This window comes from Melospiza melodia, chromosome 13 (genome assembly GCF_035770615.1).
Source record: "Melospiza melodia melodia isolate bMelMel2 chromosome 13, bMelMel2.pri, whole genome shotgun sequence".
In the NCBI taxonomy this organism is placed as follows: Eukaryota; Metazoa; Chordata; class Aves; order Passeriformes; family Passerellidae; genus Melospiza; species Melospiza melodia.
The window spans coordinates 3,484,618-3,510,000 of record NC_086206.1 but is presented as its reverse complement, the minus strand read 5'-3'; the positions used below and the strand labels follow the sequence as shown (position 1 = coordinate 3,510,000).

At 48.9% G+C, this 25,383-nt stretch overlaps 1 protein-coding gene across 2 annotated transcripts in view; it reads right to left on the bottom strand.

Annotated features, from left to right (window-relative positions):
* WTIP (WT1 interacting protein) overlaps nt 1-25,383 on the bottom strand; it is an 88,610-nt gene that overhangs the window by 26,457 nt on the left and 36,770 nt on the right. For both annotated transcript variants that reach the window (XM_063167629.1, XM_063167630.1), the window contains exon 3: nt 2,192-2,259. In XM_063167629.1, coding sequence (XP_063023699.1) covers nt 2,192-2,259 — 68 coding nt within the window. The remainder of the gene's footprint in view (nt 1-2,191; nt 2,260-25,383) is intronic.

Below are 25,383 nucleotides of genomic sequence, written 5' to 3'. Positions count from 1 at the left end.
GCTGCAGGTGACAGAGCTGTGACCCCACTCCCAGGCCCACAGGAGCCTCTGACTCTCCTGATCAATTCCCAGCCAAACAAAAGCCAAGAAAGAGGCAGGACACCATGCCAGGCATCATTTTCTTAGCAGCAATACAATTCTAATGCAGTTAGACTGGATCTGTTTCCATCCCCAAACTGAAATAATCTTTTTCTTATCCCCCTGCCCTAACTTCTCTAACATTCCACTGCCCTGGGGGCAGCAGGGAATCCTGCTGCATTGTAAGGGAGCTGCACTAAAGAACTGAGTCATGCTAGAGACTGAAATTCTCACTTTTACAGAAAAAGCATTTCATTTTCTGCTTTGGACTCAAAATGCCTCTTCTTAGACAGGACTGGGTTTCCCAGTGTTCAAGAGGAAGACCTGGGAAGGTGAAGTAGTTGAAATAATTTCCTCTTTAATTTTGCATGCTGATTCCTTTCAATTTTGAGAATGCTTTGTGCTCTCCCTGTTCACAGAACTCTAAAACAGCCAAGGTTGTTTGATTTCATCAGTGATACCACACAATTCCTGGGATCCTTGCAATGACATTTGCTCAGGGGAGCTGAGAGAAGATGCAGCTACTTCCTGAGCAGCAGCAGGATTACCACAGGCAGGGATCACATCAGTTTGGTTTCTTTGCTGACTTACACAGTGTCCCTTCATCTGCTTCTCCCCCATCCCTCTGCTACTGGGATCTGCTAAAACACACCTGGGCTTTTAAATCTGTGCCTTCGGTGTCCCAACAGTTCCCTAACTTGCAGAAACTTTATTCCTATCAGGTCTTTAATCTCAGTTTTCCTGGGAAAATCTCTGCAAATATCTTCCTTCAGAAACCCACTACAGAACATGCCTGAACTAAAGAGTTTTCCCCCCACCCCATGAAAACTGAATGTTCTCCAAAAGATTAAGATTTTTAGATTTCAAATTCTTGTGTTTAGGCTGAAATTACAAGCTAATAACAACAATCATGTCATTAAGTCTGGATGAAAGGTTTTGATCACGGGGAAAGAACATTCCAACACAGTTCAAATGAAAAATCTCAAAGGTTTGAGCCCCTCCCTCTCACACTCCATCTCCTCTCCCCCTCCCTGTGCTTCTGCAGAAACACAGTAATGAAAGAACTGAGAAAAGCAAGGAAGAAAAAAGAATTTCCTCTCCAGAATGCAAGCAAAACAAGAACAAGTTTCAATTATAACAAGATACTTATTTTCTGCACAACAGAAAAGTTTCTTTTCCAACAGGCTCCAGCTCACAGTAAAGGTGTAACACATGAAAGCAAATATAATTTATATTTTAGGAATTTCCATGATTTTTATACATTGCATTGATGAGAAATGCATTTGTGCACTTTGAACTGCCAGTAACAATTTTATTGTGGGATACACTTTGAATAATTCCTTTGCAAACAGCATGATTATATATTCATTAGAAATGGAAAGTTGTTCTGGAAGACCCAAGCTTCCAAATTAATGGCATTTCAATAAATAAGGTGGCATAAATTCAACATACTGATTGTCCAATTCATCTTCCTCTAAGCTAAAATATATCATTGCTCTCTAATTGCAATTCCCAGCCATGCCATCCTCTTCATCTTAATTCTAAATGGTCTGCACTTATCATATAATTTGTGGTGCACTGCACAATTCTCACCCTTAATTGCATGAATATTTTATTTTTGGAACAACACAGCTCAGCAACAGGCTTCATCTTTCCTTTCCTGCCTGAGTGTCTATTAAAGTAAAGCATTTAGAGAAGCTCTGTGAGCAGGGAGAGAGCCTGAGCTGCCCCTGCATGGGCAGCAGCTCCCAAGGCAGCCCCAGAGCCCTGAGCAGAGCAGGGATCAGAGCAATGCCTGCACAGCCCTGACCCAGCACAGAGCTCTCCCTGCCATTCCCCAGGGGCTGCACTTCCAGCTTGGAGAGCCTCTGTGGCTGCAATTCAAGTCCCAGGCCTGAGCAGCTCCAGTGTTTATTCTCACAATTTACACTTTCTTATGGACAGTTCTGTTCTTGGTTTTACAGCCACCACCTCAAGCCAAGGAGGCAGTGGCAGATGCTTCCCCATTCCACCACTGCCAGGAGGCCCCACATCATCACCTGTCTCTCAAAGCAAACATAAAATAGCAATTTGCCTTAGAAAGAATTAAAAAAATGCCTGAAATCTTACTTACTAGGAAGTCTTCTTCACAGTACACCTTGCCATTGACATTGTAGAATGCTTTTCCTCGTAGTCTTCTCCCTGTTAAAGCACAGGACCATCAGAATTTTGGTTTTCATCCCCAACCCAGGTGTTCAGGGTGCAAAGTGAAAAGCACAGCCCCTGTCCCTGTCCCTGGGGTCTGTTCCTGCCCCTCTCTTCCCTGGAGGGCCCATGCAGAGCCAGGGCTGAGGGTCAGGCTCTTGGCTCTATCTGGCCTGACCAAATCAGGTTCCAAACCCTGCCTTAGGTACCCACTAAATGTTACCTTGGAGTGCAGGTTATGGAACCCAGCTGATAACAATCCCTGAAAAACTTGCAATCCAGGCTTGATTTTTGTCTCTTTGCAAATTGAGACAATTTTCTTGGCAGGTAAAATCCCAGCAGGCTCACATCCACTGCAATGCACAGCAGCAGTGTTCATCTCCAAAGGACTAAATAAAGGATTCTGCATATGGGTGTTCCTGCCACCCTCAAAAATATCAATAATCAACGCCACAGCAGGTGTCTGCAACACTAAAGCAGCACAAGGCACACATGATGGAGGGAAGGGCAGTAAAATCACACAGAAAACAAGAGGTTTTGTATTCAAGTTTTGACATTTGCCATTTCATTAGCCCATGTGGAACTCAAAGCCTGTGACAGTCATTAACTGGTGTCTCCCTTTACAGTGAAATGCACAGCAGACTCCAGAGAGTCCCAACAGAAAGGATTCAAAGCAGGAATTCAAGAATTCAATTCAAGAACCACCAAGCACAATCAGTTTGTAGATTCAGCAGATCAGAGCTGCTCTGATGAAAGCAGTGCTGCTCCACCAGTGTAAAGCCAGAGAGGGAGAAGGGAAGGCACACTCATCCCAGCTCACCTCATTCCCACTCTCCAGGCTCCCCGTGGCCAAAGCTCTGGGCTGTGGGAGCTCTGAGCAGCCCTGGCAGCCCCAGGGACAGCAGCTGTGCCAGCAGCCACACTGGGCAGGGCAGAGAGCGAGAGGAATTCTTGATCCAGGTCACTACCAGGGCTTCTCTCCATGGAATGAGCCTGGATGTGTCCTCCAGCTCCCCAGGAACACCACCCATTTCCATCTCCTGGAGGGTTTGAACAGTACCCATCTCCTGAAGGGTTTGAACAGTACCCATCTCCTGAAGGGTTTGAGCACCACCATCTCCATGGAGGGTTTGAGCACCACCATCTCCTGGAAGGTTTGAACATCACCATCTCCTGGAAGGTTTGAACATCACCATCTCCTGAAGGGTTTGAGCACCACCATCTCCTGAAGGGTTTGAACATCACCATCTCCATGGAGGGTTTGAGCACCACCATCTCCTGGAAGGTTTGAACATCACCATCTCCTGAAGGGTTTGAACATCACCATCTCCTGGAGGGTTTGAACACCACCATCTCCTGGAGGGTTTGAACAGCACCCATCTCCTGGAGGGTCTGACGCCCAGGGCCAGCATGCTGAGCCAGCTGACAGGGGCAGGAGTGCTCCCCACGGTTTCCACAAACAACTTTGAGGAAAATATGATGAATTTTCAGTGTTTGGAAGAGGCTTTTACGCGTTGCCACTGTGATGTGATCCTGGGAAACAGCGTGTGGCACAAAGGAGCTGGGATCTGGGCTGGTGCTTTTGGGAAATCACATGCTGCATGTGGCTGTCTGGTGGTTTCACTGTCGTGGCTGAGGGAAATGCTTCTTTTGTGTGCACATTCTTGGGCTCTGGATCTCACGGGCTGCTGTCTCCATACTGCTGCTAGGTGGAGTCTGCTCTTGTTTGTCTTTCCAGCTGCCTGGAGGCTCTGGTGGGGACCAGGGCCCTGGTGACCTGGGCAATGTGCTCATCCCCTCTGAGAGCCTGAGGTAAAACTGGGCCATGCCTGAGCAAGGCACAGGGCTGGGACAGCAATCAGGGGACCTTGGGACCTCTCTCAACTGATGCAGGAGCAACCACCTCTAGATCTTCCCTCCTGCTTGTCAAAGCTGTTTTAAACCTCTCTAGGGAAAGGTAAAGTACATGGAATGAAAGGAAAAAGGGAAAGAGGCCAGAATGGCTTTGTAATGGACTTGTTGTGTCTGTCAGATCCAGGCTTGGCACACAACTTGTCTTTAGCTGGTGGAGATGAAGAGTCCACCCAGAAGAGGATGCCTTGGAAATGGTGGTGCAGCTTTTCCCCCATGCTCACCTGGAGCTGGGTGCTTGCTGCAGGGGAAGGAGCACTGCCCTCACCCCAGCACACACACCCACCGTGCTGAGAAAGCTGCAGGGCTGGTCTGGGACAAATCCCAGCACTGGCTGCTGGAGGATCTCTGCAGGAGAGCAAGGTGCCAGTGCAGGGGGGCACCAGCAGCTCCTGAGCACTGCAGGAAGGGCAGGAGGACCCCAACATCCCACTCGAGCCCAGCCTGCCAGTGCTGAGGCTGGTAGGAATGGCACAAATTCCGCTCCTGTCCTTTCCTTGGCACAGCATGGAGCCAGTGGGGTCAGCACTTTCCTGGACTGGGATGGAGTGGGAAGGCTCTGATCCAAACCAAGAAGGCAAAGCCAGTGCTCTGGAGGGTCTCAGACACATCAGGTGTCACCTGCTGTTCCTGGCCCCACTGTGAGTGTCCCCATCAGCCTGCACTGCTGGGATCCCTGCCCTACTCCTGCCACCACTGCACTCCCAGCACAACACCTTTCAAAACTGAGGGAAAACACCATTTCCCCCATTTTTCAGCTGAAAAACAACAAGACACCTATTAGGGAACTGACTTGCCTAAACTCATAAAGCAGGCAAGCAGCTTGCTCACATGATAATGACTATTACCAGCAGTGATTAATAAGATTGACAGGCCTTTTACCTTACAAGAATTTAATGCAGGGACTGTACAATAATTATCTCATAAACAAGAAACAGCAAGTTATCACTCAAACAACCATGGATGCCTATATTGGCTCCTACATTCTGCACTTCAGAAAAAAAGGCAAAAGTGTAAATTCCCCTGTCCTCCAGAAGGGTTGACTGAATGACAGCACTGAACATGCTCAGACACCACCCTCAGAGTGCCTGGGCATCATGAGCAAACTGCAGCCAGGGGGACAGGAATCCCCAGGAGAGGCAGGGCTGGTGCCCCCAGTCCCAGGACAGCAGGGTGGGTGCAACACCTCAATGTTGGGGTGTCGGGATATTGGACTGGTGGGATGTTGGGATGTTGGGAGGTTGGGATGTTGGAATGTTGGCATGTCAGGATATTGGGATGTTGGAATGTTGGGAGGTTGAGACATTGGGATGTTGGGAGGTTGGAATGGTGGGATGTTGGAATGTTGGGATGTTGGGATGTTGGAATGGTGGGATGTTGGGACATTGGGATGTTGAAACATTGGGATGTTGGGAGGTTGGAATGGTGGGATGTTGGGACACTGGGATGTTGAGACATTGGGATGTTGGGATGTTGGAATGTTGGGATGTTGGGAGGTTGGGAGGTTGAGATGCTGGGATGTTGGGAGGTTGGAATGGTGGGATGTTGGAATGTTGGGATGTTGGGATGTTGGAATGGTGGGATGTTGGGACATTGGGATGTTGAGACATTGGGATGTTGGGAGGTTGGAATGCTGGGATGTTGGGAGGTTGGGAGGTTGGGATGTTGAGACATTGGGATGATGGGATGTTGGAATGCTGGGATGTTGGGATGCTGGGATGTTGGGATGTTGGAATGTTGGGAGGTTGGGAGGTTGGGATGCTGGGATGTTGGGACGTTGGGACGTTGAGACGTTGGGATGTTGGGATGTTGGAATGTTGGGATGCTGGGATGTTGGGATGTTGGGATGTTGGAATGTTGGGATGCTGGGATGTTGGGATGTTGAGAGGTTGGGATGTTGGGATGTTGGGATGCTGGGACGTTGGGACGTTGGGATGTTGGGATGTTGAGAGGTCGGGATGTTGGGACATTGGGATGTTGGAATGTTGGGACATTGGGATGTTGGGATGTTGGAATGTTGGGACATTGGGATGTTGGGATGTTGGGATGCTGGGATGTTGGGATGTTGGAATGCTGGGATGTTGGGAGGTTGGGATGCTGGGATGTTGGAATGTTGGGACGTTGGGATGTTGGGATGTTGGAGTGTTGGGACATTGGGATGTTGGGATGCCCGCAATGAGCTCCAGGTGCTGGACAAGGGGGCTTCACCTCTCAAGGTCCTGGAGAACAGGACACAGCACCAGCCTGCTCTGTGTAATCTGTTCCTGTCAATGAGGCAGGAATTCCGAGTTAAACCCCCCTGATGCTCCTTGGGCCAGCTGAGCCAAGCACCTGGCCAGCCAGGGCAGGTGACATCACCCTGCCACTGGCACACAGGCCCTGCTGCTTGGCTTCCCTTTGAATGCCTGTGTCTAGCCAAGCCTGTTACTATTTGCTTTCATAATATTGAAACAAAGAAAGTCAAGAGCTTCTGACAGAACTTGATGCAACTTGCTGCTGGCTCATTAGGATGACAAGGAGCAGCCCAGGCAGAGTTCACGGGGTGGGGTTTCACAAAGCCTGCCCTTGGCTCCTCCTGCTGCATTCCCACCCTGGCTGCCCTGTCAGACCAGTTTGCAGCAGCAGCAGAGCAGGGAATGCACAGGGGCTCTGGGCAGGCTCCTGACACAGCAGCAGCTCCTGGGGGGAAGCCCCTTCTCCCCAGAGTGCTCTCAGCCTTGTTTTCCCAGAGAACACAAAGGTTTTGCACTGCCAGTGACAAAGCAGCAGCAATTCCATTTCCTGGCAGCCCCACCTTGCACCAGGCTAAGGGATTCCACACCTCGGGTGGGAGGCAGAGACCTCACAAACACTCCAGTAAACATTCACAGATAATCTGGCAGATAATTAAATGAAAGCTAGAAATGACTCCATCCTGAGGACTGATCACAACTGGTGATTGCAACCAACATGACAAACGGCCAAAAGAATGCAGGTTTGTGGAACTCTTAAATAAAAATTAAAGCAGAACTGTCTCTAAGTGTTTAACAGTGGTTTGGACATTTAACCAGTTTATAAGTCTCTGTTATTTAAATGTATCAATTACTTCCTGCACAATTTTTATCTCCTATATGTCATAAACTAAAAAAAAGGAATAGAGAGCTGCTCCTTTATCAAAGGAACAACTCAAAGACAGCTTGCAAAAGGAAAAATGCCCCCCAGTTGACACAGGCTGTCCACAAGTATTGTCCCCAGTCTCCACCACGCTTTGCTGGGTGGTGAAAGCACACCAGCCAGGAAGCCAAGACAGAGCAAAAACTTTTCTCCAATGCTGTTTCAAATGCTGCCCCAGGACTCTATGGAACAAAATGTGAATGAGCCCAGGTTTTACAGTCCTGGGGACACTGGAAGTGTCCTGCCCCCTCCCCTCTAGTCTGGAAAGCTCTGAGCCCTCCCTGAGCCGCTGGCCCTGAGCATGTGCCTGTGGGGAGGTCAGTTTATCAATCACAGCTGCGCTGGGAGATCTCCTGTCTCACACAGGATGGATGCAACCGGATCAGGGGCTGACCCCCCCTGGCCCTGTAAGACAGGAGATAGGAATGTCTCACTGTCACAGCAGGGTTATTAGACCTAATTACTGTTTGCAGCAAGCTTTGAAGTTGAAAAGTGCCAAGCATTATTATAATATTTTAAGCACTTTGATGATTGAAAACACACAAGCCTTTGGTAACCATGATTTAGTAGCACTGTAGAGTAAGCAAGTTCATGTGAGAAGCTGCATTGTCTCCGTGCCTGACGCTGCTCAAACACAAACAGCTCCCCTCTGACATCATGGGAACGCTGCAGCCCCAGCCCTGCCTCCCAGATAATGCCTGCTGCATCCCAGAGATTACAGCGTGCTGGAAAACCCACAGCACAGCACCCCTGACCACCAGCACCCCCAGCAGCCATGGGCCTCTTTAACTGCATGTGGGAAAGGCTCAGTGTGAGAGGGGACAAAGAATGGAGTGACTAATAGAGTCCTGGTAGTTCTAATGTCCCAGCTGTGTGGAACAAGGACACTGTTTTAGCCACAAAATGTAATTAAACCTTCCCATATGGAGTGCAATCCAAGAGTTCAGTGGTAGGTACCAGTGCTAAAGATAGGAAATTCGTTAGAGCAGAGCTAATTAACAGGCTGAACAGGCCAAGTTAACACAGTGGATATCACTTCAGAGGCTGCCACTCGTGCTGGCTGTGGCCATGGCTGTGCAGGGAGCTGCAGGAGCAGGCAGGGTGGCTGTCCCTGCCCTGCACAGCCCCAGGGCCCTGCCAGAGCCCCCAGCACAGCCATGCCCTGATCCTGCTGGCCAAAGGACACCCAGGAGCTCCTGACCTGTCTCACAACAGCCAGACAGATTCACAGCATCCCTCTTTAACAGCTCCTTCTGGAGGAAAAAAAAAAACAATTCATCTCACAATGATTCTCTCTTTGAGATTGTTCCTCCTTCCTGCCTGATGAGCTGTCAGTGCTAAGGCTGATGGGGACATGCAGTGAGATCTCTGTGCTCTGGGAGCTCTGGCCCATGACTTGCTCAGCTTCCTGAGCGTGGCAGCCCCAGCTCTTCATGCCTGGCTGACCAAAGAGCTGTGCCTGTTTTAGTTAGCAATATCAAACATGGACCTAATTGCTCGTTAACTGCTTCAGATGCCATCTCTGCAGTGACTCATGTGACACCAGCACCAGGACTTGTCTCATCCCAGCACCTCAAGTGACAGTCTCCCAAAGCTTCAGACCACAGTGACATGTAAATACACACACACAGGGGATTAATGCACAACATTTGCTCAAATATTTCCCAGCTACCTGAACAGTGAAGGAAAATTCTACTGCCCAAAGCCTGAAAAAGTGGGATGAGACCCAAAGTGGCTCAAGCTGAGCAAATGCTTCTGCCTGTCCCCTGCCCCCCTTGCCAGGCTTTCCATCCCTGCTCAGTGAAATGTGAACTCTTACCAGGCCAAACCTGGCTATTGGTTTGCAAAACACCCTGGCTCTTGGTCTGGGGCGCTTGGATTCTGAGCTGCTCTGTGGTGCACCAAAGGCACTTTCCCAGGCCAGGGTCCCCCCAAGGTCCTGCCCACAGCAGCATCCCCATGGGAACCCCTGCCCACCTGGGCACCCCTGGCACACCTGGCCCACCTGGGCACCCCTGGCACACCTGGGAACCCCTGGCACACCTGGCACACCTGGGAACCCCTGGCACACCTGCAGCAGTGCCTGTCCCTCTCACCTTGTGACACCCCTGATGATGAGGAACTGGGATACACAGAACTCAAGAGCTGGAGGGCAAGTGGAACCTCCAGAACCCAAACCAATTCTCCACAAACCTCTAGGCTGGACAGATACTATTTCTGAATAGTGGAAGCTAAATTTTGAGTCAGCAGATGAGTCCAGGAGCTGAAACTTCAAGAGAAATACCAAGTTCTACAAAAACAATAAATAATTGAAAACATTAAGTAATAACAAGCCACCCCTGCTACCTCCTCTGCCCAGGCACCTCTGGCTAAAACAGGGGCAGAATTTCCCCCAGGAGAGTTGTTTCCTTTTCAGCAGTAGAGGAGGTCTGCCTGCCTGGGAATTGAAGGTGTGCCAGAAGAAAACAAGAGCTTCTAATACTTTTTCTTTATTTGTTGCCATTCCTCCTTTACTCACATGTGAGTTTGGGCCTGCAGTTCCCATCCCTCCCTGGGGCTTGCACAGAGCTTTCCTTCCACAGGGCTTCTGCCACTCCACCCGCTGTGAGCGGGGCAAACCGAGGCTGCTGTAGCCCCTCAATTACTGTTAATTAAATTTTTCTCCTGGGGCTCCTACAGTGGGCTCACACAAAGCCTCAAGCACAAGCTCTGGTGCCGGTGCCGTGATGGAGCTGCCACCCCAGCCCCAGCCAGGGTGCCAGAGGGGACTGAGCCCCAGCCCAGCCCCTGGCCTTGGAGAAATTTCCATCCCCCACGGCCCCCTCCCCTCCTCATAATGCTCAGGCTTTGTGAAAGAAGGGTGAATTTCTAGGGTTTTCAGGGGGTTTAAGATAGGGGAAGAAAAAAAAAATCGATGCCAAATTCCTTTGAATAGAAGATACTGCATGTTGGCAGAAGCCACTTTTCACAGACTCCAGCCGTTTGAAATCTGAAACACTAAAAGTGGCTACTGTGGATGTGCTGTATTCTTCTTTTCAAAGCAATCTGGCACACAGTTTTGCTCCCCTGTTCCAGGACCCAATCCTGCATTCCTTTCACGCTTAGACTCCCATTGACTTTAAGGAATGCAGGATTGGATCCTAAATGTGTGCTTTACTCACACAATAGCTCCTCATGGTTACGATCTATTGAGAAAGGCACACTTTAAAAACCATTTGGAATTGCAGGCTCATCCACCAGGCCAGAATGCCTGTAAAGATCTCCCATTATTTCAGGAAAAATGCTCAGTGTCTGGACTGCACACACACACACTCTCACACGTTTTCCTGGTTTCAAGCTGCAGGCACAGCTTAGCTTGAGATGCATCAAAATATTTTGAGCACTGACCTGATAGCTCCTAAAGAAACCACGTGTAATTTTAGGTTTTTTTTTTTAAAAAAAAGCAAAACTCCAGGGAAAGAAAAAAAAAAAAAAAAAAAAAGCCACCAAAGCAAACATGTAAGCAGCTGAATTTTAAGGTCGGTTTTTCAGAGAACTTTTGTAAAAGCCTCTAAAGACCTGCACTGGCTAAGACAAAACAGAGCCTTGCACTGCTATTTTTGAGGATGCTGTATATTGAGTTACAAGGCTATTACCATGCAAATCTCAAATGTACAAGCTTTTTACTCGGCCATAAACACAAAACAGTATACATTGTCCTTTCAGAAGAAAAGGTTTGCTGCTAAAATAGCAGAAGCCCTACGTAAATAACCAACATTCTTTCTGCCTGAGGTCACTGACTTGGCCTATTCAATTCCAGGCTAGTCTGGGATTTGACAATCTAAGCAGGGGAGAGGCCCTTTCCTTTTTTTCAAAAGAATGCTGGGATTTTATTTGAAATTTAAACTCTTGCAAACAAAAGGTGGCATCGTATGTTGGAGGCCTATGAAGGTGGAGTACAGGATGTGTATTGTTTTCTCCCTTTACATAGGTTCTTTCAGGAAAGAGTATTCAGAGTCTGTGAACAAATTCTAATAAAATATTATCATCAGGTAGGCAGACATGGCAAGATATGAACACTTTAAAGAGATTAGGAGATTCAATTTCAAGAAATTTTGATGCAGAAAAAGCATAAAAAATTGTTTAAAACTTAAAATTTTAATTTAAAATAAATTATTTTCAAATTAATAACTGGAAACCATTCTCTAGTTTAAGTCTCTATACTAATTCATATTTGTACACCAAAATTGAGCTTTTCAGTGTGAATTACCCGTGGCTACACAGTCAGCATTCATTCTCCCTGTCCCTCTCGTGGCCCTGCCCTGGGAGGCAGATGGCAATTCACTGTTTCTCCTCCCAGTTACCGGTGCCCAGCCCTTACTGGGGCTCTCACAAAAGCACACTCTGGTGCCACACAATGATCATCCATCTCCCTCTGGGCTGTTCTCCAGGCTGTGCTGTGCCCCTGCCCCTCTGGCTGTGCCCACCCATAAAACCCAGCAGCCACCACTGACCTGGCTGCAGCCCGAGGCAAACTCCACACCCTGCTCTGCAGCTTACCTCAGCCTGCCACCATGCCCAAGTTAAAAACTTCATTCTCTTCCCTGCGATTTTGGCCCGTGGCAGCCTGGAAGGGAAAGCTCTGTGCCAGGCAGGGGCTCCTCTGCTGCATCCAGCCCTGCATCCCTGCATCCAGCCCTGCAAACACCCCTGCATCCCAGCATCCAGCCCTGCAACCAACTCTGCATCCCAGCATCCAGCCCTGCAACCAACTCTGCATCCCAGCATCCAGCCCTGCATCCCTCCCTGCATCCCTGCATCCAGCCCTGCAACCAACTCTGCATCCCAGCATCCAGCCCTGCAACCAACTCTGCATCCCAGCATCCTGCCCTGCATCCAGCCCTGCATCTCTGCACTGCACATCTGCTGGGATGGGCCCAGCACAGCCCCCAGAGGCTGCTGGACATGGAGGGCACACACTGAGTTATGGAGGGCACACACTGAGCTGTGCAGGGCACACTCTGGGCTGTGCAGGGCACACTGAGCTATGGAGGGCACACTCTGAGCTGTGCAGGGCACACTCTGAGCTATGGAGGGCACACTCTGAGCTATGGAGGGCACACTCTGAGCTATGGAGGGCACACTCTGAGCTGTGCAGGGCACACTCTGAGCTGTGCAGGGCACACTGAGCTATGGAGGGCACACTCTGAGCTATGGAGGGCACACTCTGAGCTGTGCAGGGCACACTCTGGGCTGTGCAGGGCACACTCTGAGCTGTGCAGGGCACACTGAGCTATGGAGGGCACACTCTGAGCTGTGCAGGGCACACTCTGAGCTGTGCAGGGCACACTGAGCTATGGAGGGCACACTCTGGGCTGTGCAGGGCACACTCTGAGCTGTGCAGGGCACACTGAGCTGTGCAGGGCACACTCTGAGCTATGGAGGGCACACTCTGAGCTATGCAGGGCACACTGAGCTATGGAGGGCACACTCTGGGCTGTGCAGGGCACACTCTGAGCTATGGAGGGCACACTCTGAGCTGTGCAGGGCACACTCTGAGCTATGGAGGGCACACTCTGAGCTATGCAGGGCACACTGAGCTGTGCAGGGCACACTGAGCTGTGCAGGGCACATTTCTGCCCCAGCCTCGCTGCATGCCTGCAGCTGTCAGTCTCCAGCAGGATTATGTGCATAGATAGCCAATATCTTTTGTTACCTTGCAGGAAAACCCCACCTTTCTTGGCAGGCTATCCACAATCTCCGTGCCATGTTTACTCTAGTGTGGAATTCTCTCTTCCTTTCTGTCTCCTCCTACTCCTGGGTCAGGTTATTTAACTGAAAGGTTGCTTAAAGCTGCAGGGACAAGAAGCTCTCTGACCTCTGGCACTCTGGCAAAGCGTTCCTGTGCAGACTGTGTTATAAACTTAGCAGATACTTTCAAGCTTCCATATAATTTGCTAAAGTTTAAATTGGCAGATGTTTCCTTTCTCTCCCACTTACATATTTATTTTATCCCATACCACCCATCAATTTCAGGGTTAACACATAAATTATTTCCACAGAGCTCTAACAGAAGAACTTATGCTGAAAAAGGGTTTGCAAAAACATAAGCCAAGTATATATTTAAAATCAGAAATACAACTGCCTGCATTGATCTAACAGCTACTTTGCGTCTGTATATTAACATATGTCTTAAAATATATTACTTAACAAGCCAGCAAGTGGCAACACAAGAAAATGTAAAATAAAGCTCCAAGTGTACTTCGATTTTATGTTTTTCCCCCCAGGGCTGGGTTTACAAACACAAAAAAAACCCCACCAAACCATGAGAGGCCTCCCCAGCACTCAACAAGCTGTGAGGGCAGGGGGTGTAGCTCTTCCCCCAAGGTAGTTTCCACTGTGGGAAGCTTTCACCATTCCATCACAGCCTCTTGCTCCTTATCAGCAAAGAATTCCACATTTCCAGCTGCTGCCTGTAAGCCAGGACTTAAAGGAGCACTTGTGTTATCACACTGTCCCAGGGTCCAAGAGCCAGCCCACGCCAGGGCACAGTGAATCCCTCCCCAAGGTGCAGCCCACTCCATCCTGAGCCCTCCAGGCAGGACAGAGCCATCAGCCTCCAGCAGGAACCACCACATGTCAGCCACAAGGATCCCTCTGTCCTGGAGTCATCCTGGCTCCAGCTCTGGCCAGGAGTGGAGTTCCCTGGGAAGGAGCAGACAGGGCTCACACAGCTCCAGTGTTCCCAGGAATCACCTCTGAGCCTCCAGCAGCAGCACTTCAGGCCTTCCTGCACCACAGGTTGCATCATAACTATTATGTTTAATAGCCTCACTGGGCCAATTCTTCTCAAATTTGTCTAATTTCTCTATGAGATCATTTATGTTTCTGGCCCCTAAGCAGTCCCTGTGGCAGAGCCCCACAATTTCACTGTGCATTGTAGGAACTGTTCCCTTTTTTTGTTTTGAACCTCTGCTGATCTCAAGCTTCTGTTGCATCCTAGAGAACACAGCTGCCTCTGCAGTCATCACCACCAGACTAAAGAGCTCTGTAAGTCAAAATCTGAAACTTCAGCTGCACCTCAGTATGAATGGGATGCACATCTCAGCACAAGTGGTGTTTTTACCTAGCAGCATCCTGAGACTCTGCTCAGGTCCTCCTTGTACAGCACAGGCGTGGGGACACACAAATGGAACAGAGTCCCTGAATCAGAGTTCACACTGTGGGATGTCCCTGAGGGGAATAGGAACCTCCTGAGCTCTGCATTGCCCCAAGGTCCTGAGCAGCCTCTGTGAGGGGTGAGCTGGTGAGAAACACAACAGGAGGCAATTCCTATGGGAATACATCCAAAAGAAGATGCTACTCTATTCCAATAGGACTAAAGGAAGAAGGGAAGGAAGAAGAAAAAAAGGATGTTGGTCCTCAGTGTCATGTGGACATTGAGAGCAGGGCAAGAACCCACGGGAGGCTCCATGACAGCCAGGAAAGGCTGGGTGAGGTTGCTGGACTGAGGGTACTCAGTCTGGCTCTCACCTACATATTTTCTTAAGAGATTAAGTAGATGATTTCCAGCCTTATTTTCCCAAGTGCATGCATTCTGCTTTGTTAAATAACTCATGGAATCAGCAGAACAAGTACCCCTCACCATTGCTACCTGGTTCTTCCCTGCAAGTCATAGTTCTCCATTCAAGTTCAGCCTCAACTAAAGTCCCAGCTTAGCCAGGCTCTGGAGCAGATGAAGAGAAATCTGAACAAGAGCTGGAAGAGCAGGCAGGCTGCTGAATGCCATCTTCACATGCAGTGAGCTGCAGCATCGCCTCTCCCAGCACACAACAAAGTATGTTCAACAAAAGGAGTGGACACAGCCCAGTCCTGTGGCAACATGCAGGAGAGCCTCAAGGGAGATGAGCAATTTCCCTAAACTCTCTCCTGTGCTGTCTCACAACAAGAATGGATTTGCAGAGGCAGCACCGTGTGAGTCAGCCCCAGCCCAGCAGCATCAGAGGCTGCTCCAGAGCCAGCAGGGCTGGGCTGAGCCGTGGCCAGAGAGCTGCACCCCATGCTGCTGACACCAGCTCACTGGGCTCAGTTCCCCTTCCCCTGGGAGAAATCTTTGCAAGGAAGTGAGATTGTTAAGAGCCACAGTGCCTAGAAATGACATCTTGAGCAAAGCTTTACCCTTTTCTTCATGGGACAATGGAAGAATGTGCCAGGGAGTGGTTCTTGGGTCCAGAAGCACAAAGAAGACTTGGAGAGGGTAGTACACAGTGGGAAAAAAAAAGTTCAGAATGACAAAGTGTTAAAGCATCTGCTAGTTTTGAAGGACATTCTTTGGGTTTTGATTATTTAGCTGTAAATTTGAAAGACCTGCACAGAGAACAATTCTCCTGTTGCCCACACTGGTGAACAATCACACTGATGTTAATAATGTTACTTCAGATTTATCCTGGGAAACTTGGAACAGAACCTCACTAGGGCCTTAGGTATGTGTTCTAGACAATATTCCAGTATTCTTTGCCATCAACAAAACAAAGCTGAAAATCACAGTTGTACTCAATTGCTGAAATGGACTGGGGTTTGCCCAGCCAATTTGAAATCTAATCAAAGATCAGCCCTCCTTGGGTTGCCCTTGATATTTTGTGCTGGACTGACCACAGCTTCCTGCACAGGTCACATTAGTACTAAACCACAAGCAGCTCCCAAGGCTGAATAGGTACAGCTCCTGACAGTACACTCACTTCTTTTGGCACTCAGGTACAATGAGGATATTGTTCCTTTAATGCTTAGCTTTCCTTTTAAGAAGTATGTGAGATTTCAGCCAATTCTCCACAACGATTAGTTCAGGATGAATGTACTTAACTCAGGATTCAGCTGGAACGAGCCCAAGTAGATGCAATCAATTTTCTGCTAAATCCACTTCCTTCCTCTCTTCTCTACCCAGCATGAGACATCAGCTCTCCACTACAGCCACTGGTGACTAAGACACTGCAAAAACCCCTGCCTTCAGCCATGCTCCTAGCAAAGCTGGTTACTCCTAGTTTCCCCTGGTTTTGGGGTTTTGCATATCCTGTTCACCTGCCCAATATTTGGGCTAGGGGGAAAAAGCTCTAGAAGCAAATATGAAGAAGCAGCTATACAGAAAACCACAAACATCAAATGCTCCTGTGGCCCCAAAGTTCATCACTCACAACTGCACAGGATCAGCTGCAGAACTGCACTGATAAAGGACTTTACCCTTTTTGCAAATTTTTGAAACCTCCTCGAGGGTTCAATGTGCAATCTGCCAGCTTCTGTGCTGCCATCTCTGTATGTGAACCAAATTATCTTCACCACCATCATCCAAAGCCCACAGGACTCCAGAGAGAGCAGCCAGGGGCCCCTGTCCATGAACCAGCCCCACACAGCAGGGCCTGAACAGCACACTGGAACAACAGGCATGATTTGCTACTTGAATCCAAACAGGGTAATAAAAAACAACATCCCTTCAAAAACAAGGCTTAGAAAACATGATCTCTGGCTCTCACCTACATATTTTCTTAAGAGATTAAGTAGATGATTTCCAGCCTTATTTTCCCAAGTGCATAGATTGTGCTTTGTTAAATAACTCATGGAATCAGCAGAACAAGTTCTGGTGGCTGTTGTGTTCTTTAGGCTTTCTTCCCCAAGTCCAAGGGACTTCCCCTAGTGCTCCTCTGCCAGTAAAAGTTGTTTGCACATGCATTCCAATACATGTACATTTATATATTTATAAATTATTTACATCCACATGTGAGTATTTTCTTCCTGCACCCTAAAGAATAATCTTGGACACTTCTCTGGGGAGCCTGCACCCCACTTTGGAGACTGCTGCTCTAGAGACCACTGCACTGTTAATACTGATTCAGCAAATTGTTTCCATGGGTCTGAATTTACACTGCTGTGGTTCCTAAGGTCAGTAATCCACTGACTCACTCAATAAATTATTTGCATTACTTCCAGGAAAAATTTTGCAGGCAGTGCAGTTGGAAGAGCAGCAGTGCAGAGTACCCAGGCAGCCAGGGGAGCTGTGTGACTGAGGCCCTGTGATTATATCTCATTTAATGTCAGGACATGGCACACTTGTGTTTTAGAGCACACTGACAGACAACTGCTGAGATGTAACAGTGTGTAATCAAAACTGACTGCTAAACAATTGTTTTTAAATATGCACTAAATTGGACACCTTGCACTCTGCTCAGGCACAGCCAGAAGAGCTGGAAGGTGTTGGTGCTGTGTGCTGGCACAGTCACCACACCAGCAGAGCCAGCCCTGCTGGCTGCACTCAGAGCCACTGCTCAGGCTACTTCTTCTTACAGCAGACACTTTCAAAGTGCCTCTCCTCCAATTCCCTGCCTGTTCCTTGCCTGGCTCATCATTCACTTTTACTACTCCTACTCCAAACACAGTGTGAATTCACAGGCGTCTGGTAAACAAAGAGTTAATGCTGGAAGGGTTTAGGTAAGAAAAAAATCAGCTTGAGGACTGGTGAGAGGAGGAGAAAGCACCAATCCCATGGGGGCATCCCGAGCAGGGAGAACTGCTGGAAGCCCTTCCCCAGCCTGGCCCAGGAGCCTCAGGGATGGCAGGGCCAGGGATGGGCACAGGGAGCACCAGGGGATGGATGGCAGGACAGGGAAGGGCACAGGGAGCACCAGGGATGGCAGGGCCAGAGAAGGGCACAGAGATGGATGGCAGGGCCATGTCAGGAGCACAGGGAGCACCAGGGATGGATGGCAGGGCCAGGAATGGGCACAGGGAGCAACAGGGATGGCAGGGGCAGGTCAGGAGCACAGGGAGCAGCAGGGATGGATGGCAGGGCCAGGGATGGGCACAGGGAGCAGCAGGGATGGATGACAGGGCCAGGAATGGGCACAGGGAGCAACAGGGATGGCAGGGGCAGGTCAGGAGCACAGGGAGCAGCAGGGATGGATGGCAGGGCAGGGAAGGGCACAGGGAGCACCAGGGGTGGATGGCAGGGCAGGGAAGGGCACAGGGAGCACCAGGGGTGGATGGCAGGGCAGGGAAGGGCACAGGGAGCAGCAGGGATGGCAGGGCCAGGTCAGGAGCACAGGGAGCAGCAGGGATGGATGGCATGGCAGGGAAGGGCACAGGGAGCAGCAGGGATGGCAGGGGCAGGGCTGAGGGGGCAGCAAGGATGGCAGGGCCAGGGCTGGGGCTGAGCCACAGGCAGAAGCAGTAACAGCACGTCAGGAAGTGCAGGGGGCCCTGAACAGGAAGGGTTTGTGCACCCACCAAAGGAGCCTGTGGACACAGTAAGAGCAGGACAGTGCCCAAAGCAGTGAGGGACCCTGTCACCAAGCACCCAGCACTGCTGTGCCACCAGCACCCCATGGCATGAACGGGCAGAGGAGAGGCAGGGGCTGTGTCAGATTTGAAACCTGGTCCTGCAGGCCTGTCCCCAGCACCACGAGGCAGAAAGCACTCATGGGGGATTGTGGGAATGGCTTTGCAGGGCCCCAGTTGCTTCAAAAGCAATGGAGTTTACCTTGGGGTTTTTATTCCCCTTGCAGGGGCCATGATGGTCAAAAGCCTCCCAGACACCCTCCTGGCACAAATGTCTCTGCCAAACAGCACAAGGGGACCAGAGCACTTGAGAAACCTCTGGGCAGAAGATGCTTTGAGAGGATGAGCCCCACAGGCCTCTCCTGCCCCACAGGCCTCTCCAGCCATGTCACACAAACACAAAACCACACTGAAGCCACATCTTCACCTGTCACTCGGCTTTGCAGGACACAGGACAGGGACTGAAATGCTCTTTGCCACTTTAGTGTAAAGGGTGGGTTACTCACTGCCCTGGAATAGCCATTGTGTGGGTGAAATGCTGAAGGCCTGAGCACCCAGCACCCCAAATCAATGGTAGGAGGTTACTCTGGCCCATGACCACAGGACACAACCTGTTCTTAAGTTCCCAATGTTCATGAGAAAGGGACTGAGAGGCCCAAGTGTCCAGCAAACACTCAACACCATTTCCAGAGGAACCTCAACACCATTCCCTCCTCACTCCTTGCCTGCCCTGAGCCTGCAGGGATGTTTGGGACAGGCAAGGAACACAGAACCACACCTGAAGTTACTGCATTCCTGCTCTCTCCATGCTTGAAGAATACAATACTCATTAATTTGAAGCCAGGAGAGCCCTCACAAGAGGGTAGGGGCTGTTCAGGGGACAGCCCAGCACTGATCCCAGCCCAGCACCACGAGCACAGCCCATGATCTCTGCTCCATCAGACACCAGTCCTGGGAGCTGCCACAGGGAGCCCTGATCCTGTAAAGGGAGAAGCCCTGGATGGACTGGACACTGACCCCTGGAGAGGCACAGCAGGGTCTGCCTCGGGTTCCCTTTCACAAAGCATTTCCTGTACCTAACTCAGCACTGGGGGATCAAGTTTGCAAGTGTGGCAGTTGTCCATTTTTGCTTGTGTCAGCTCAGGGCAGGGCATTCACGTGGAGGGCTCACACTGGTAAAATAACAGGAATTTTACAAAAAAAAAGTAAAATAATTCCTTACTGTTTCTGGCATGGTGTTCACAATCACAATGCAAAATTACATGGTTTTTATACAGCTACAGGGAAGACACTCACCTGGAGCAAACCCCAGGGTTACTGTGATGGGAGCAAGCTCCTGCTGCCCAGCTCAGAGCTCCCACTGCCCTCCATGAACTCCGACTACCCTACACTGACTGAAACTGGATTTGGCCATGAGTGATGATAAATCTAGAAAGTCCCAGAAGTTTTGGTCAAAGTCAGGATTTTCAGGAAATGAGATATTTATTGGAAGCAAGGGAGAAAAACAGCTTTCTGGCCAAGATTGAATTTACTGAGTTTCTTCCTGTTCTGTGTTTCAAGGGAGCGAGGCAGCACGGGGTGGTTGGAAACAAGAGCTCTTCATTACCTGGGTTAAAATGAACTAAAATTTTCTGAGAAGTCCAAGGAGAGGAGAAAACATCCCCTGCTGGTAAATAACTTTGACCTGTAGAAGTGAATTTACCAGAACCAAGCTGGTCAGTGTGTAACAGTAAGTTTCTAGGCAGGCAAAGCATTCAGGTCATGTCAAATACCAGGGGTTAGCAAAGCACTTTCCTTGGTGCCCAAGGCCAGCCCACTGCTGCTATAATGGGCCAATCCTCCCGAGTCCTCTCATTTAAATGAGAAGAATTTATGGTTGTTTATGTAGGCTTCACGCCAAGCCTGTTTCTCTGATAAGTTTCTCTGGTGCATTTGTGTCTCACATCCGATTTAGAGTCCTCTGAATACTGGAGACAGCATTCCTTGGATACTGAAAATAAATTAAAAACACAACATTGGGCTTGGACAGAGGAATGGGAACGCTTTTGACGTGGCCCAGGCACTCAGGGCTCTTGGGAGCAGTGCTGGGAAAGCAGGCTTTTTAAAATCTTGCATTAGTCCATTTATTTAATGATATATAATGCTCAAACTGGTCCCCCATAAACTGTAAATATGCATTATTTGAGCAAGTAATTAGTTTCAGTAGCATGCAGTAGCAGCTGTATGGTTTGGCTGCCAGGCACTGCAAGTGTTTCCTCCAGCAAATGCATCTATTTGTGATATAACAATAATTACTGAAACATTTACAAAGCTTCTCCCTTCTCCAGTGCATTGGTCTCAGGATCTCCACAGAATCTCAACACATTGAAAGCAGCAGAGCATCACCCAGGGGAGGGAGGTGAGCAGGATTATGTGATCTGTCCAAGGGGATAAGGAACCCTCAGCAAGTGGAGCTAAACCCTGTCCTCTGCCTCTCTGGGCTGAGCCACCCCTTGGTGACCACCAGCCTACCAATCCTCTCAGCTAAGAATTTTTCCTCTGCTGTCTGCCAATATCCTCTGCCAGAAGAAAGCCTCAAACACAGAGTGCTGAAGTCTGCTGCAACTGCATATTTTGTGAGTGTGAAGACAAACTTTAACAAAACAAAACAAAAAAGAAATCTTTGTTTTGTTCTGTACATGGCAAGATTCTTATGGGAAAGAGCTTTTCTAGACCCACAAGAAGTCCAAGCATCCTTAAGGTGAAGAGTGGCAGTGGAAACCTTTGATCTGTAAAATGAATTTGCAAGGTAAAACCCAGGCTGCTTTCTGGTGAGAACTTTAATGTGTTTCCAGGCCATACAGACAACTGTCCCTGGAAATGAGCAGTTAACAAGAATTAAGGATGAGATTGGAGCCCAGCCTGGCCAGGGGCATGGCTGAGGAGCAGAGCCAGAGCCCCCCTGTCAGAGAGCACGGGAAGTGAAGGCAGAAGCAGCAAATTCCAGATTTGCTATCATGCTGTGTCCTCTGCCAGGAGCTCCAGCCCTCCTTAGGCTGGGCAGAGCTGGACTGAGAGCTGCCCTGGCACGAGGGGAGAGGTCCTGTCCTGGCACTGCCACCAGGGAATGACAGCAGCAAAGCCAAGGCTAGAAACTGCAGGAAATCAGGTAACAGGAATAAGAACAGAAAACTATTCTGAAGTTTGGAAAAGCAGGCTTGCTGATGAGGAAGGACAGACTGAAGTTTCCATGGCTGCAGAGTGGTATAATCCTGACTCCTTGACATGGGGATGATGAGCTCCCAGCAGTCCTCAGACACTGGGAATTCCAGGAAAAACCAAAGATATGCATAACAAATGGGAAATTACCAGGGTACAGTAAGATTTCAAATGGTGCCAGAGGAGCTCACTATTTTCTGGAGAAAAAGATACTGACATGCAGTTAAGATCTTGACTAAAGTCATGCATTGTGCCTGTTTGAGATGGAAAACAAAAGATGTAAAATAGTAAAAAAGTTTGAATTCTTCAGTAGCAGAGCAGACACAACAGAGCAAATGCAGGCACAAAGAAGAAAAACACAACACATGGGGAATGGAAAACTTCCCACAAGGTGCCTCAGAGACAAAATCTGAACTTCAATCCTCCCAACACAGCAGGAGCACAATCAGGCAATGGTGTCCCACAGACCACACTTGGGTCAGTCAGGAGCAGCAATGGTGAGATCAGCTCTGGGCCAAGGAAAGGTGCAGGAGAAGATGCAGGTGATGCATGGCTTTAGGATGGGCTAAACACACAGGAGCCTGAAGGTGTTTATACACATGGACAGGTTTTGTATGAGGATAAAATGCACTGAGACACCAGGAAAGAATCCATCAGCTGGCTGGGGGCAGGAGAATGGATTCCCCAAGTGCTGAAGGCCAAAACTGATTTAACTGCATGTGTGGACATGGAAATGACTTTTTGTTGAAGAACTGATGATGATCTATATTACATAAGAAATTATTTCAGAGTTTAATTTAAAGGTTTAATTTTCAGATGAGTAAAGAAGAAGGACACCACTAAAGCATTTTTTGCACTTGGCAAAATATAGAGGGACAACATAGAGAAGAAATAGCTCAACAGAACTACAGGAAACCAACCCTGTGTTTCTCCTTTAATTCATTCCTTTCTCCACTTTTTCCTTCCACCTGTTTTTTGTATCAATTAGAGATAACAGAACCTGGAAATGGGAAACAGAAACATCTGTTGACAGAGTCAGTGACTTGCCTGTGCCTGTTCTGGATTATTTGGATTTCTTCCCTTTTGAGAGACAAACACAGCAGCAGCCCAAGGGAATCTCATCCTTTGTAGAAACTGAGGTGTGTTAAAAACATTTTAAATGGGCAAGGGGAAAGTAAGAAAGGGAAAAAAAGAGTAGAAGGGAAGACTAAACACCCCAAAGATGTGGGTGAGAACACCAGAGAACACCACTGAGACCTGGATAAAAGATGTCAATAAGGAAATGGAGAAATTTGACCACATCTTGTTACTCTAGAAAACAGGTTACATTTCAGACCCACAAAACTATGCAAAGAAGTGATTAGGTTCTCTGGAGTTTTTACAGAAACAAAAACAGACAGTGAAACCTTGTTAAATAGAGCATATTTTTTGTACTTTATGTGTTTTCCACCCTTGAAAGGATCACAGGTGCCATCAGTGAATGGTTCCACATCATGAGTACAAAATGTTGTGGAAGGAATACATCTATGGTCAGTCAATGAACACAGAAGAAAGTTTCCATCATGAGTTGCCAGGCAACCCCCACCCATTAAAAGCCATGTATTTCAGGCTGGAATCATTAATAGCAGAATGCAATTACAGCCCCTCAAGGAAACAAGGAGACAGAGACAAACCACCAGCCAGGTATTGATCACACGCCCTCTGATCAGCAGAAATAGAGCAGCATTTCCCAGTTCCCTGTCAGCCAGGCACTGATCCCAGCACCCTCCCCTGGGGCTGAGCCTCCAGCTCTGCCACTGCTGCTGAAGAGAGGAGTGGCCCTGTACCAAGACACACACTCCCCCAACCAAAAACAGCTTTAAGCACATGCATCTTCAATATCTGGGATGTCCCCATGGAAGTGGAGCAATCAGATGAGCCACCCCTAAAAAAGCAGGTTCTCTCCCAGAGCTGAACTAAATTTAAATTAGTCACAGAATCAAGAACAGATCATGGCATAATATTTCCAGCATGGTCTGCAGAAGGGACCCAGCATGGAGTGCTTTATTTCCAGCCCAGCACACAGATCAGTGCCCTGCTGGGCCAGAGATGGTCCCAGGTAGCTCAGACAGCAATGCAGAGAAATACAAAATGCCTCCTAAAATGTAAAACTCAACTACATAAATTTTAAATAGCGTTTCTTGTGTCTATCCCATCTCAAACATTTTTGATGACCCTTTTCCATCCCATTGTTTTTGTTCTGAAGCCTGGGATATTATCAGACTAACCACAGAACAAGATAAAATGTTTTTCTAGCAATCAGTACCAAAGGTACTTGGGCTCTAACGTGGGCTGGTATCCAAGTTTGACTTTAAATTCAAATTAAGATTATATTCCTTTGCTGAGACTCAGAGTCTTGCACAGGGGAGCCCAAAGCATGTGAAGCCAGCTGCCATCTCTGCCATCCACTGCCCCTCAGTGAGCACCTCCCTGTGCTGAGCTCTGCCCTGGGGTGGGCTGCAGACACACTGGGAATGGCTTTGCCCATCTCTCCTGGTGGGGGTTAGATGGGGAGTGTGGGGCTGAGCACAGACTGGAACTCACCCCAGAGATGCAGAGTGACTCAGGCAGAGCTGTCTCAGTGACACCAGGGCACAGACACCAAACCCAACCTCCCACCTCTGCACAGCACTCAGCTCTTCCTGGGAATCCCATCTCCAAATCCTGCCCCACACACAACAGCCCTGTTGCCAGCTCCAGTCACAGCCTGGAAACCACCAAACGCCCAGGTGGCCCCAGGCTCCATTCTCCAACAGTGGGCTGGAGCTGGAGGAGCAGGGTGTGAGCAGAGAGTCAGGAGGGATGTTCCTCCACACAGCACTGAGCCCCTCCTCAGCCTGGCCCCTGAGCACCAGATATTGATTACCCAGTGCCTCTGGCAGGATCACAGACCAAACACCCCAATGTCTCAGCCTGCTCCAGTCCAACAACATGTTGGAAAATGGCAGGAAAAGCACACAAGGACAGGAGCTACCCAGCAGCCTGGCACTGCACAGCCTGGCACTGCACAGCCCACGAGCCCCTCTCCCTCCAGGGCTCCTGTTTTCCCTGATGCCCAGCAGAGTTGCACAAAGTGGCTGCAGAAAGATGAACAGATTCTGAACCTGCACTAAGTCAGTGAAAAGTCAGCCATGAGGCACCAAGGGTGAGCCACTGACACAAGCACACACATTTGTACCACTGTGGTTATCAGCTCTAACACTGGTGGACACACACTGCAGAGCTCACTGATTTGACACAGAATTTTGTTTTATTTTATGGGAAAGTCACATTTACAGACAGTTTAATTTGCAGCTCCAAAGCAAGCACTGGCAGTGTGCAATTTGGATACAGCGACTCATGCCAAACTTATAAATACACTGTGGGACGGAACAAATAGGGATTGAAAATGAACCTTCCACTGGGAATTTGGGTATTTTAAAAACTCACCAACTGCTGTAAATATCCACCAAAGGGACACAGCTTCCTTAAGATGTTCTGTGCCTTACTGCCACCAAGAGCAAACAAAGGTTCAACTTG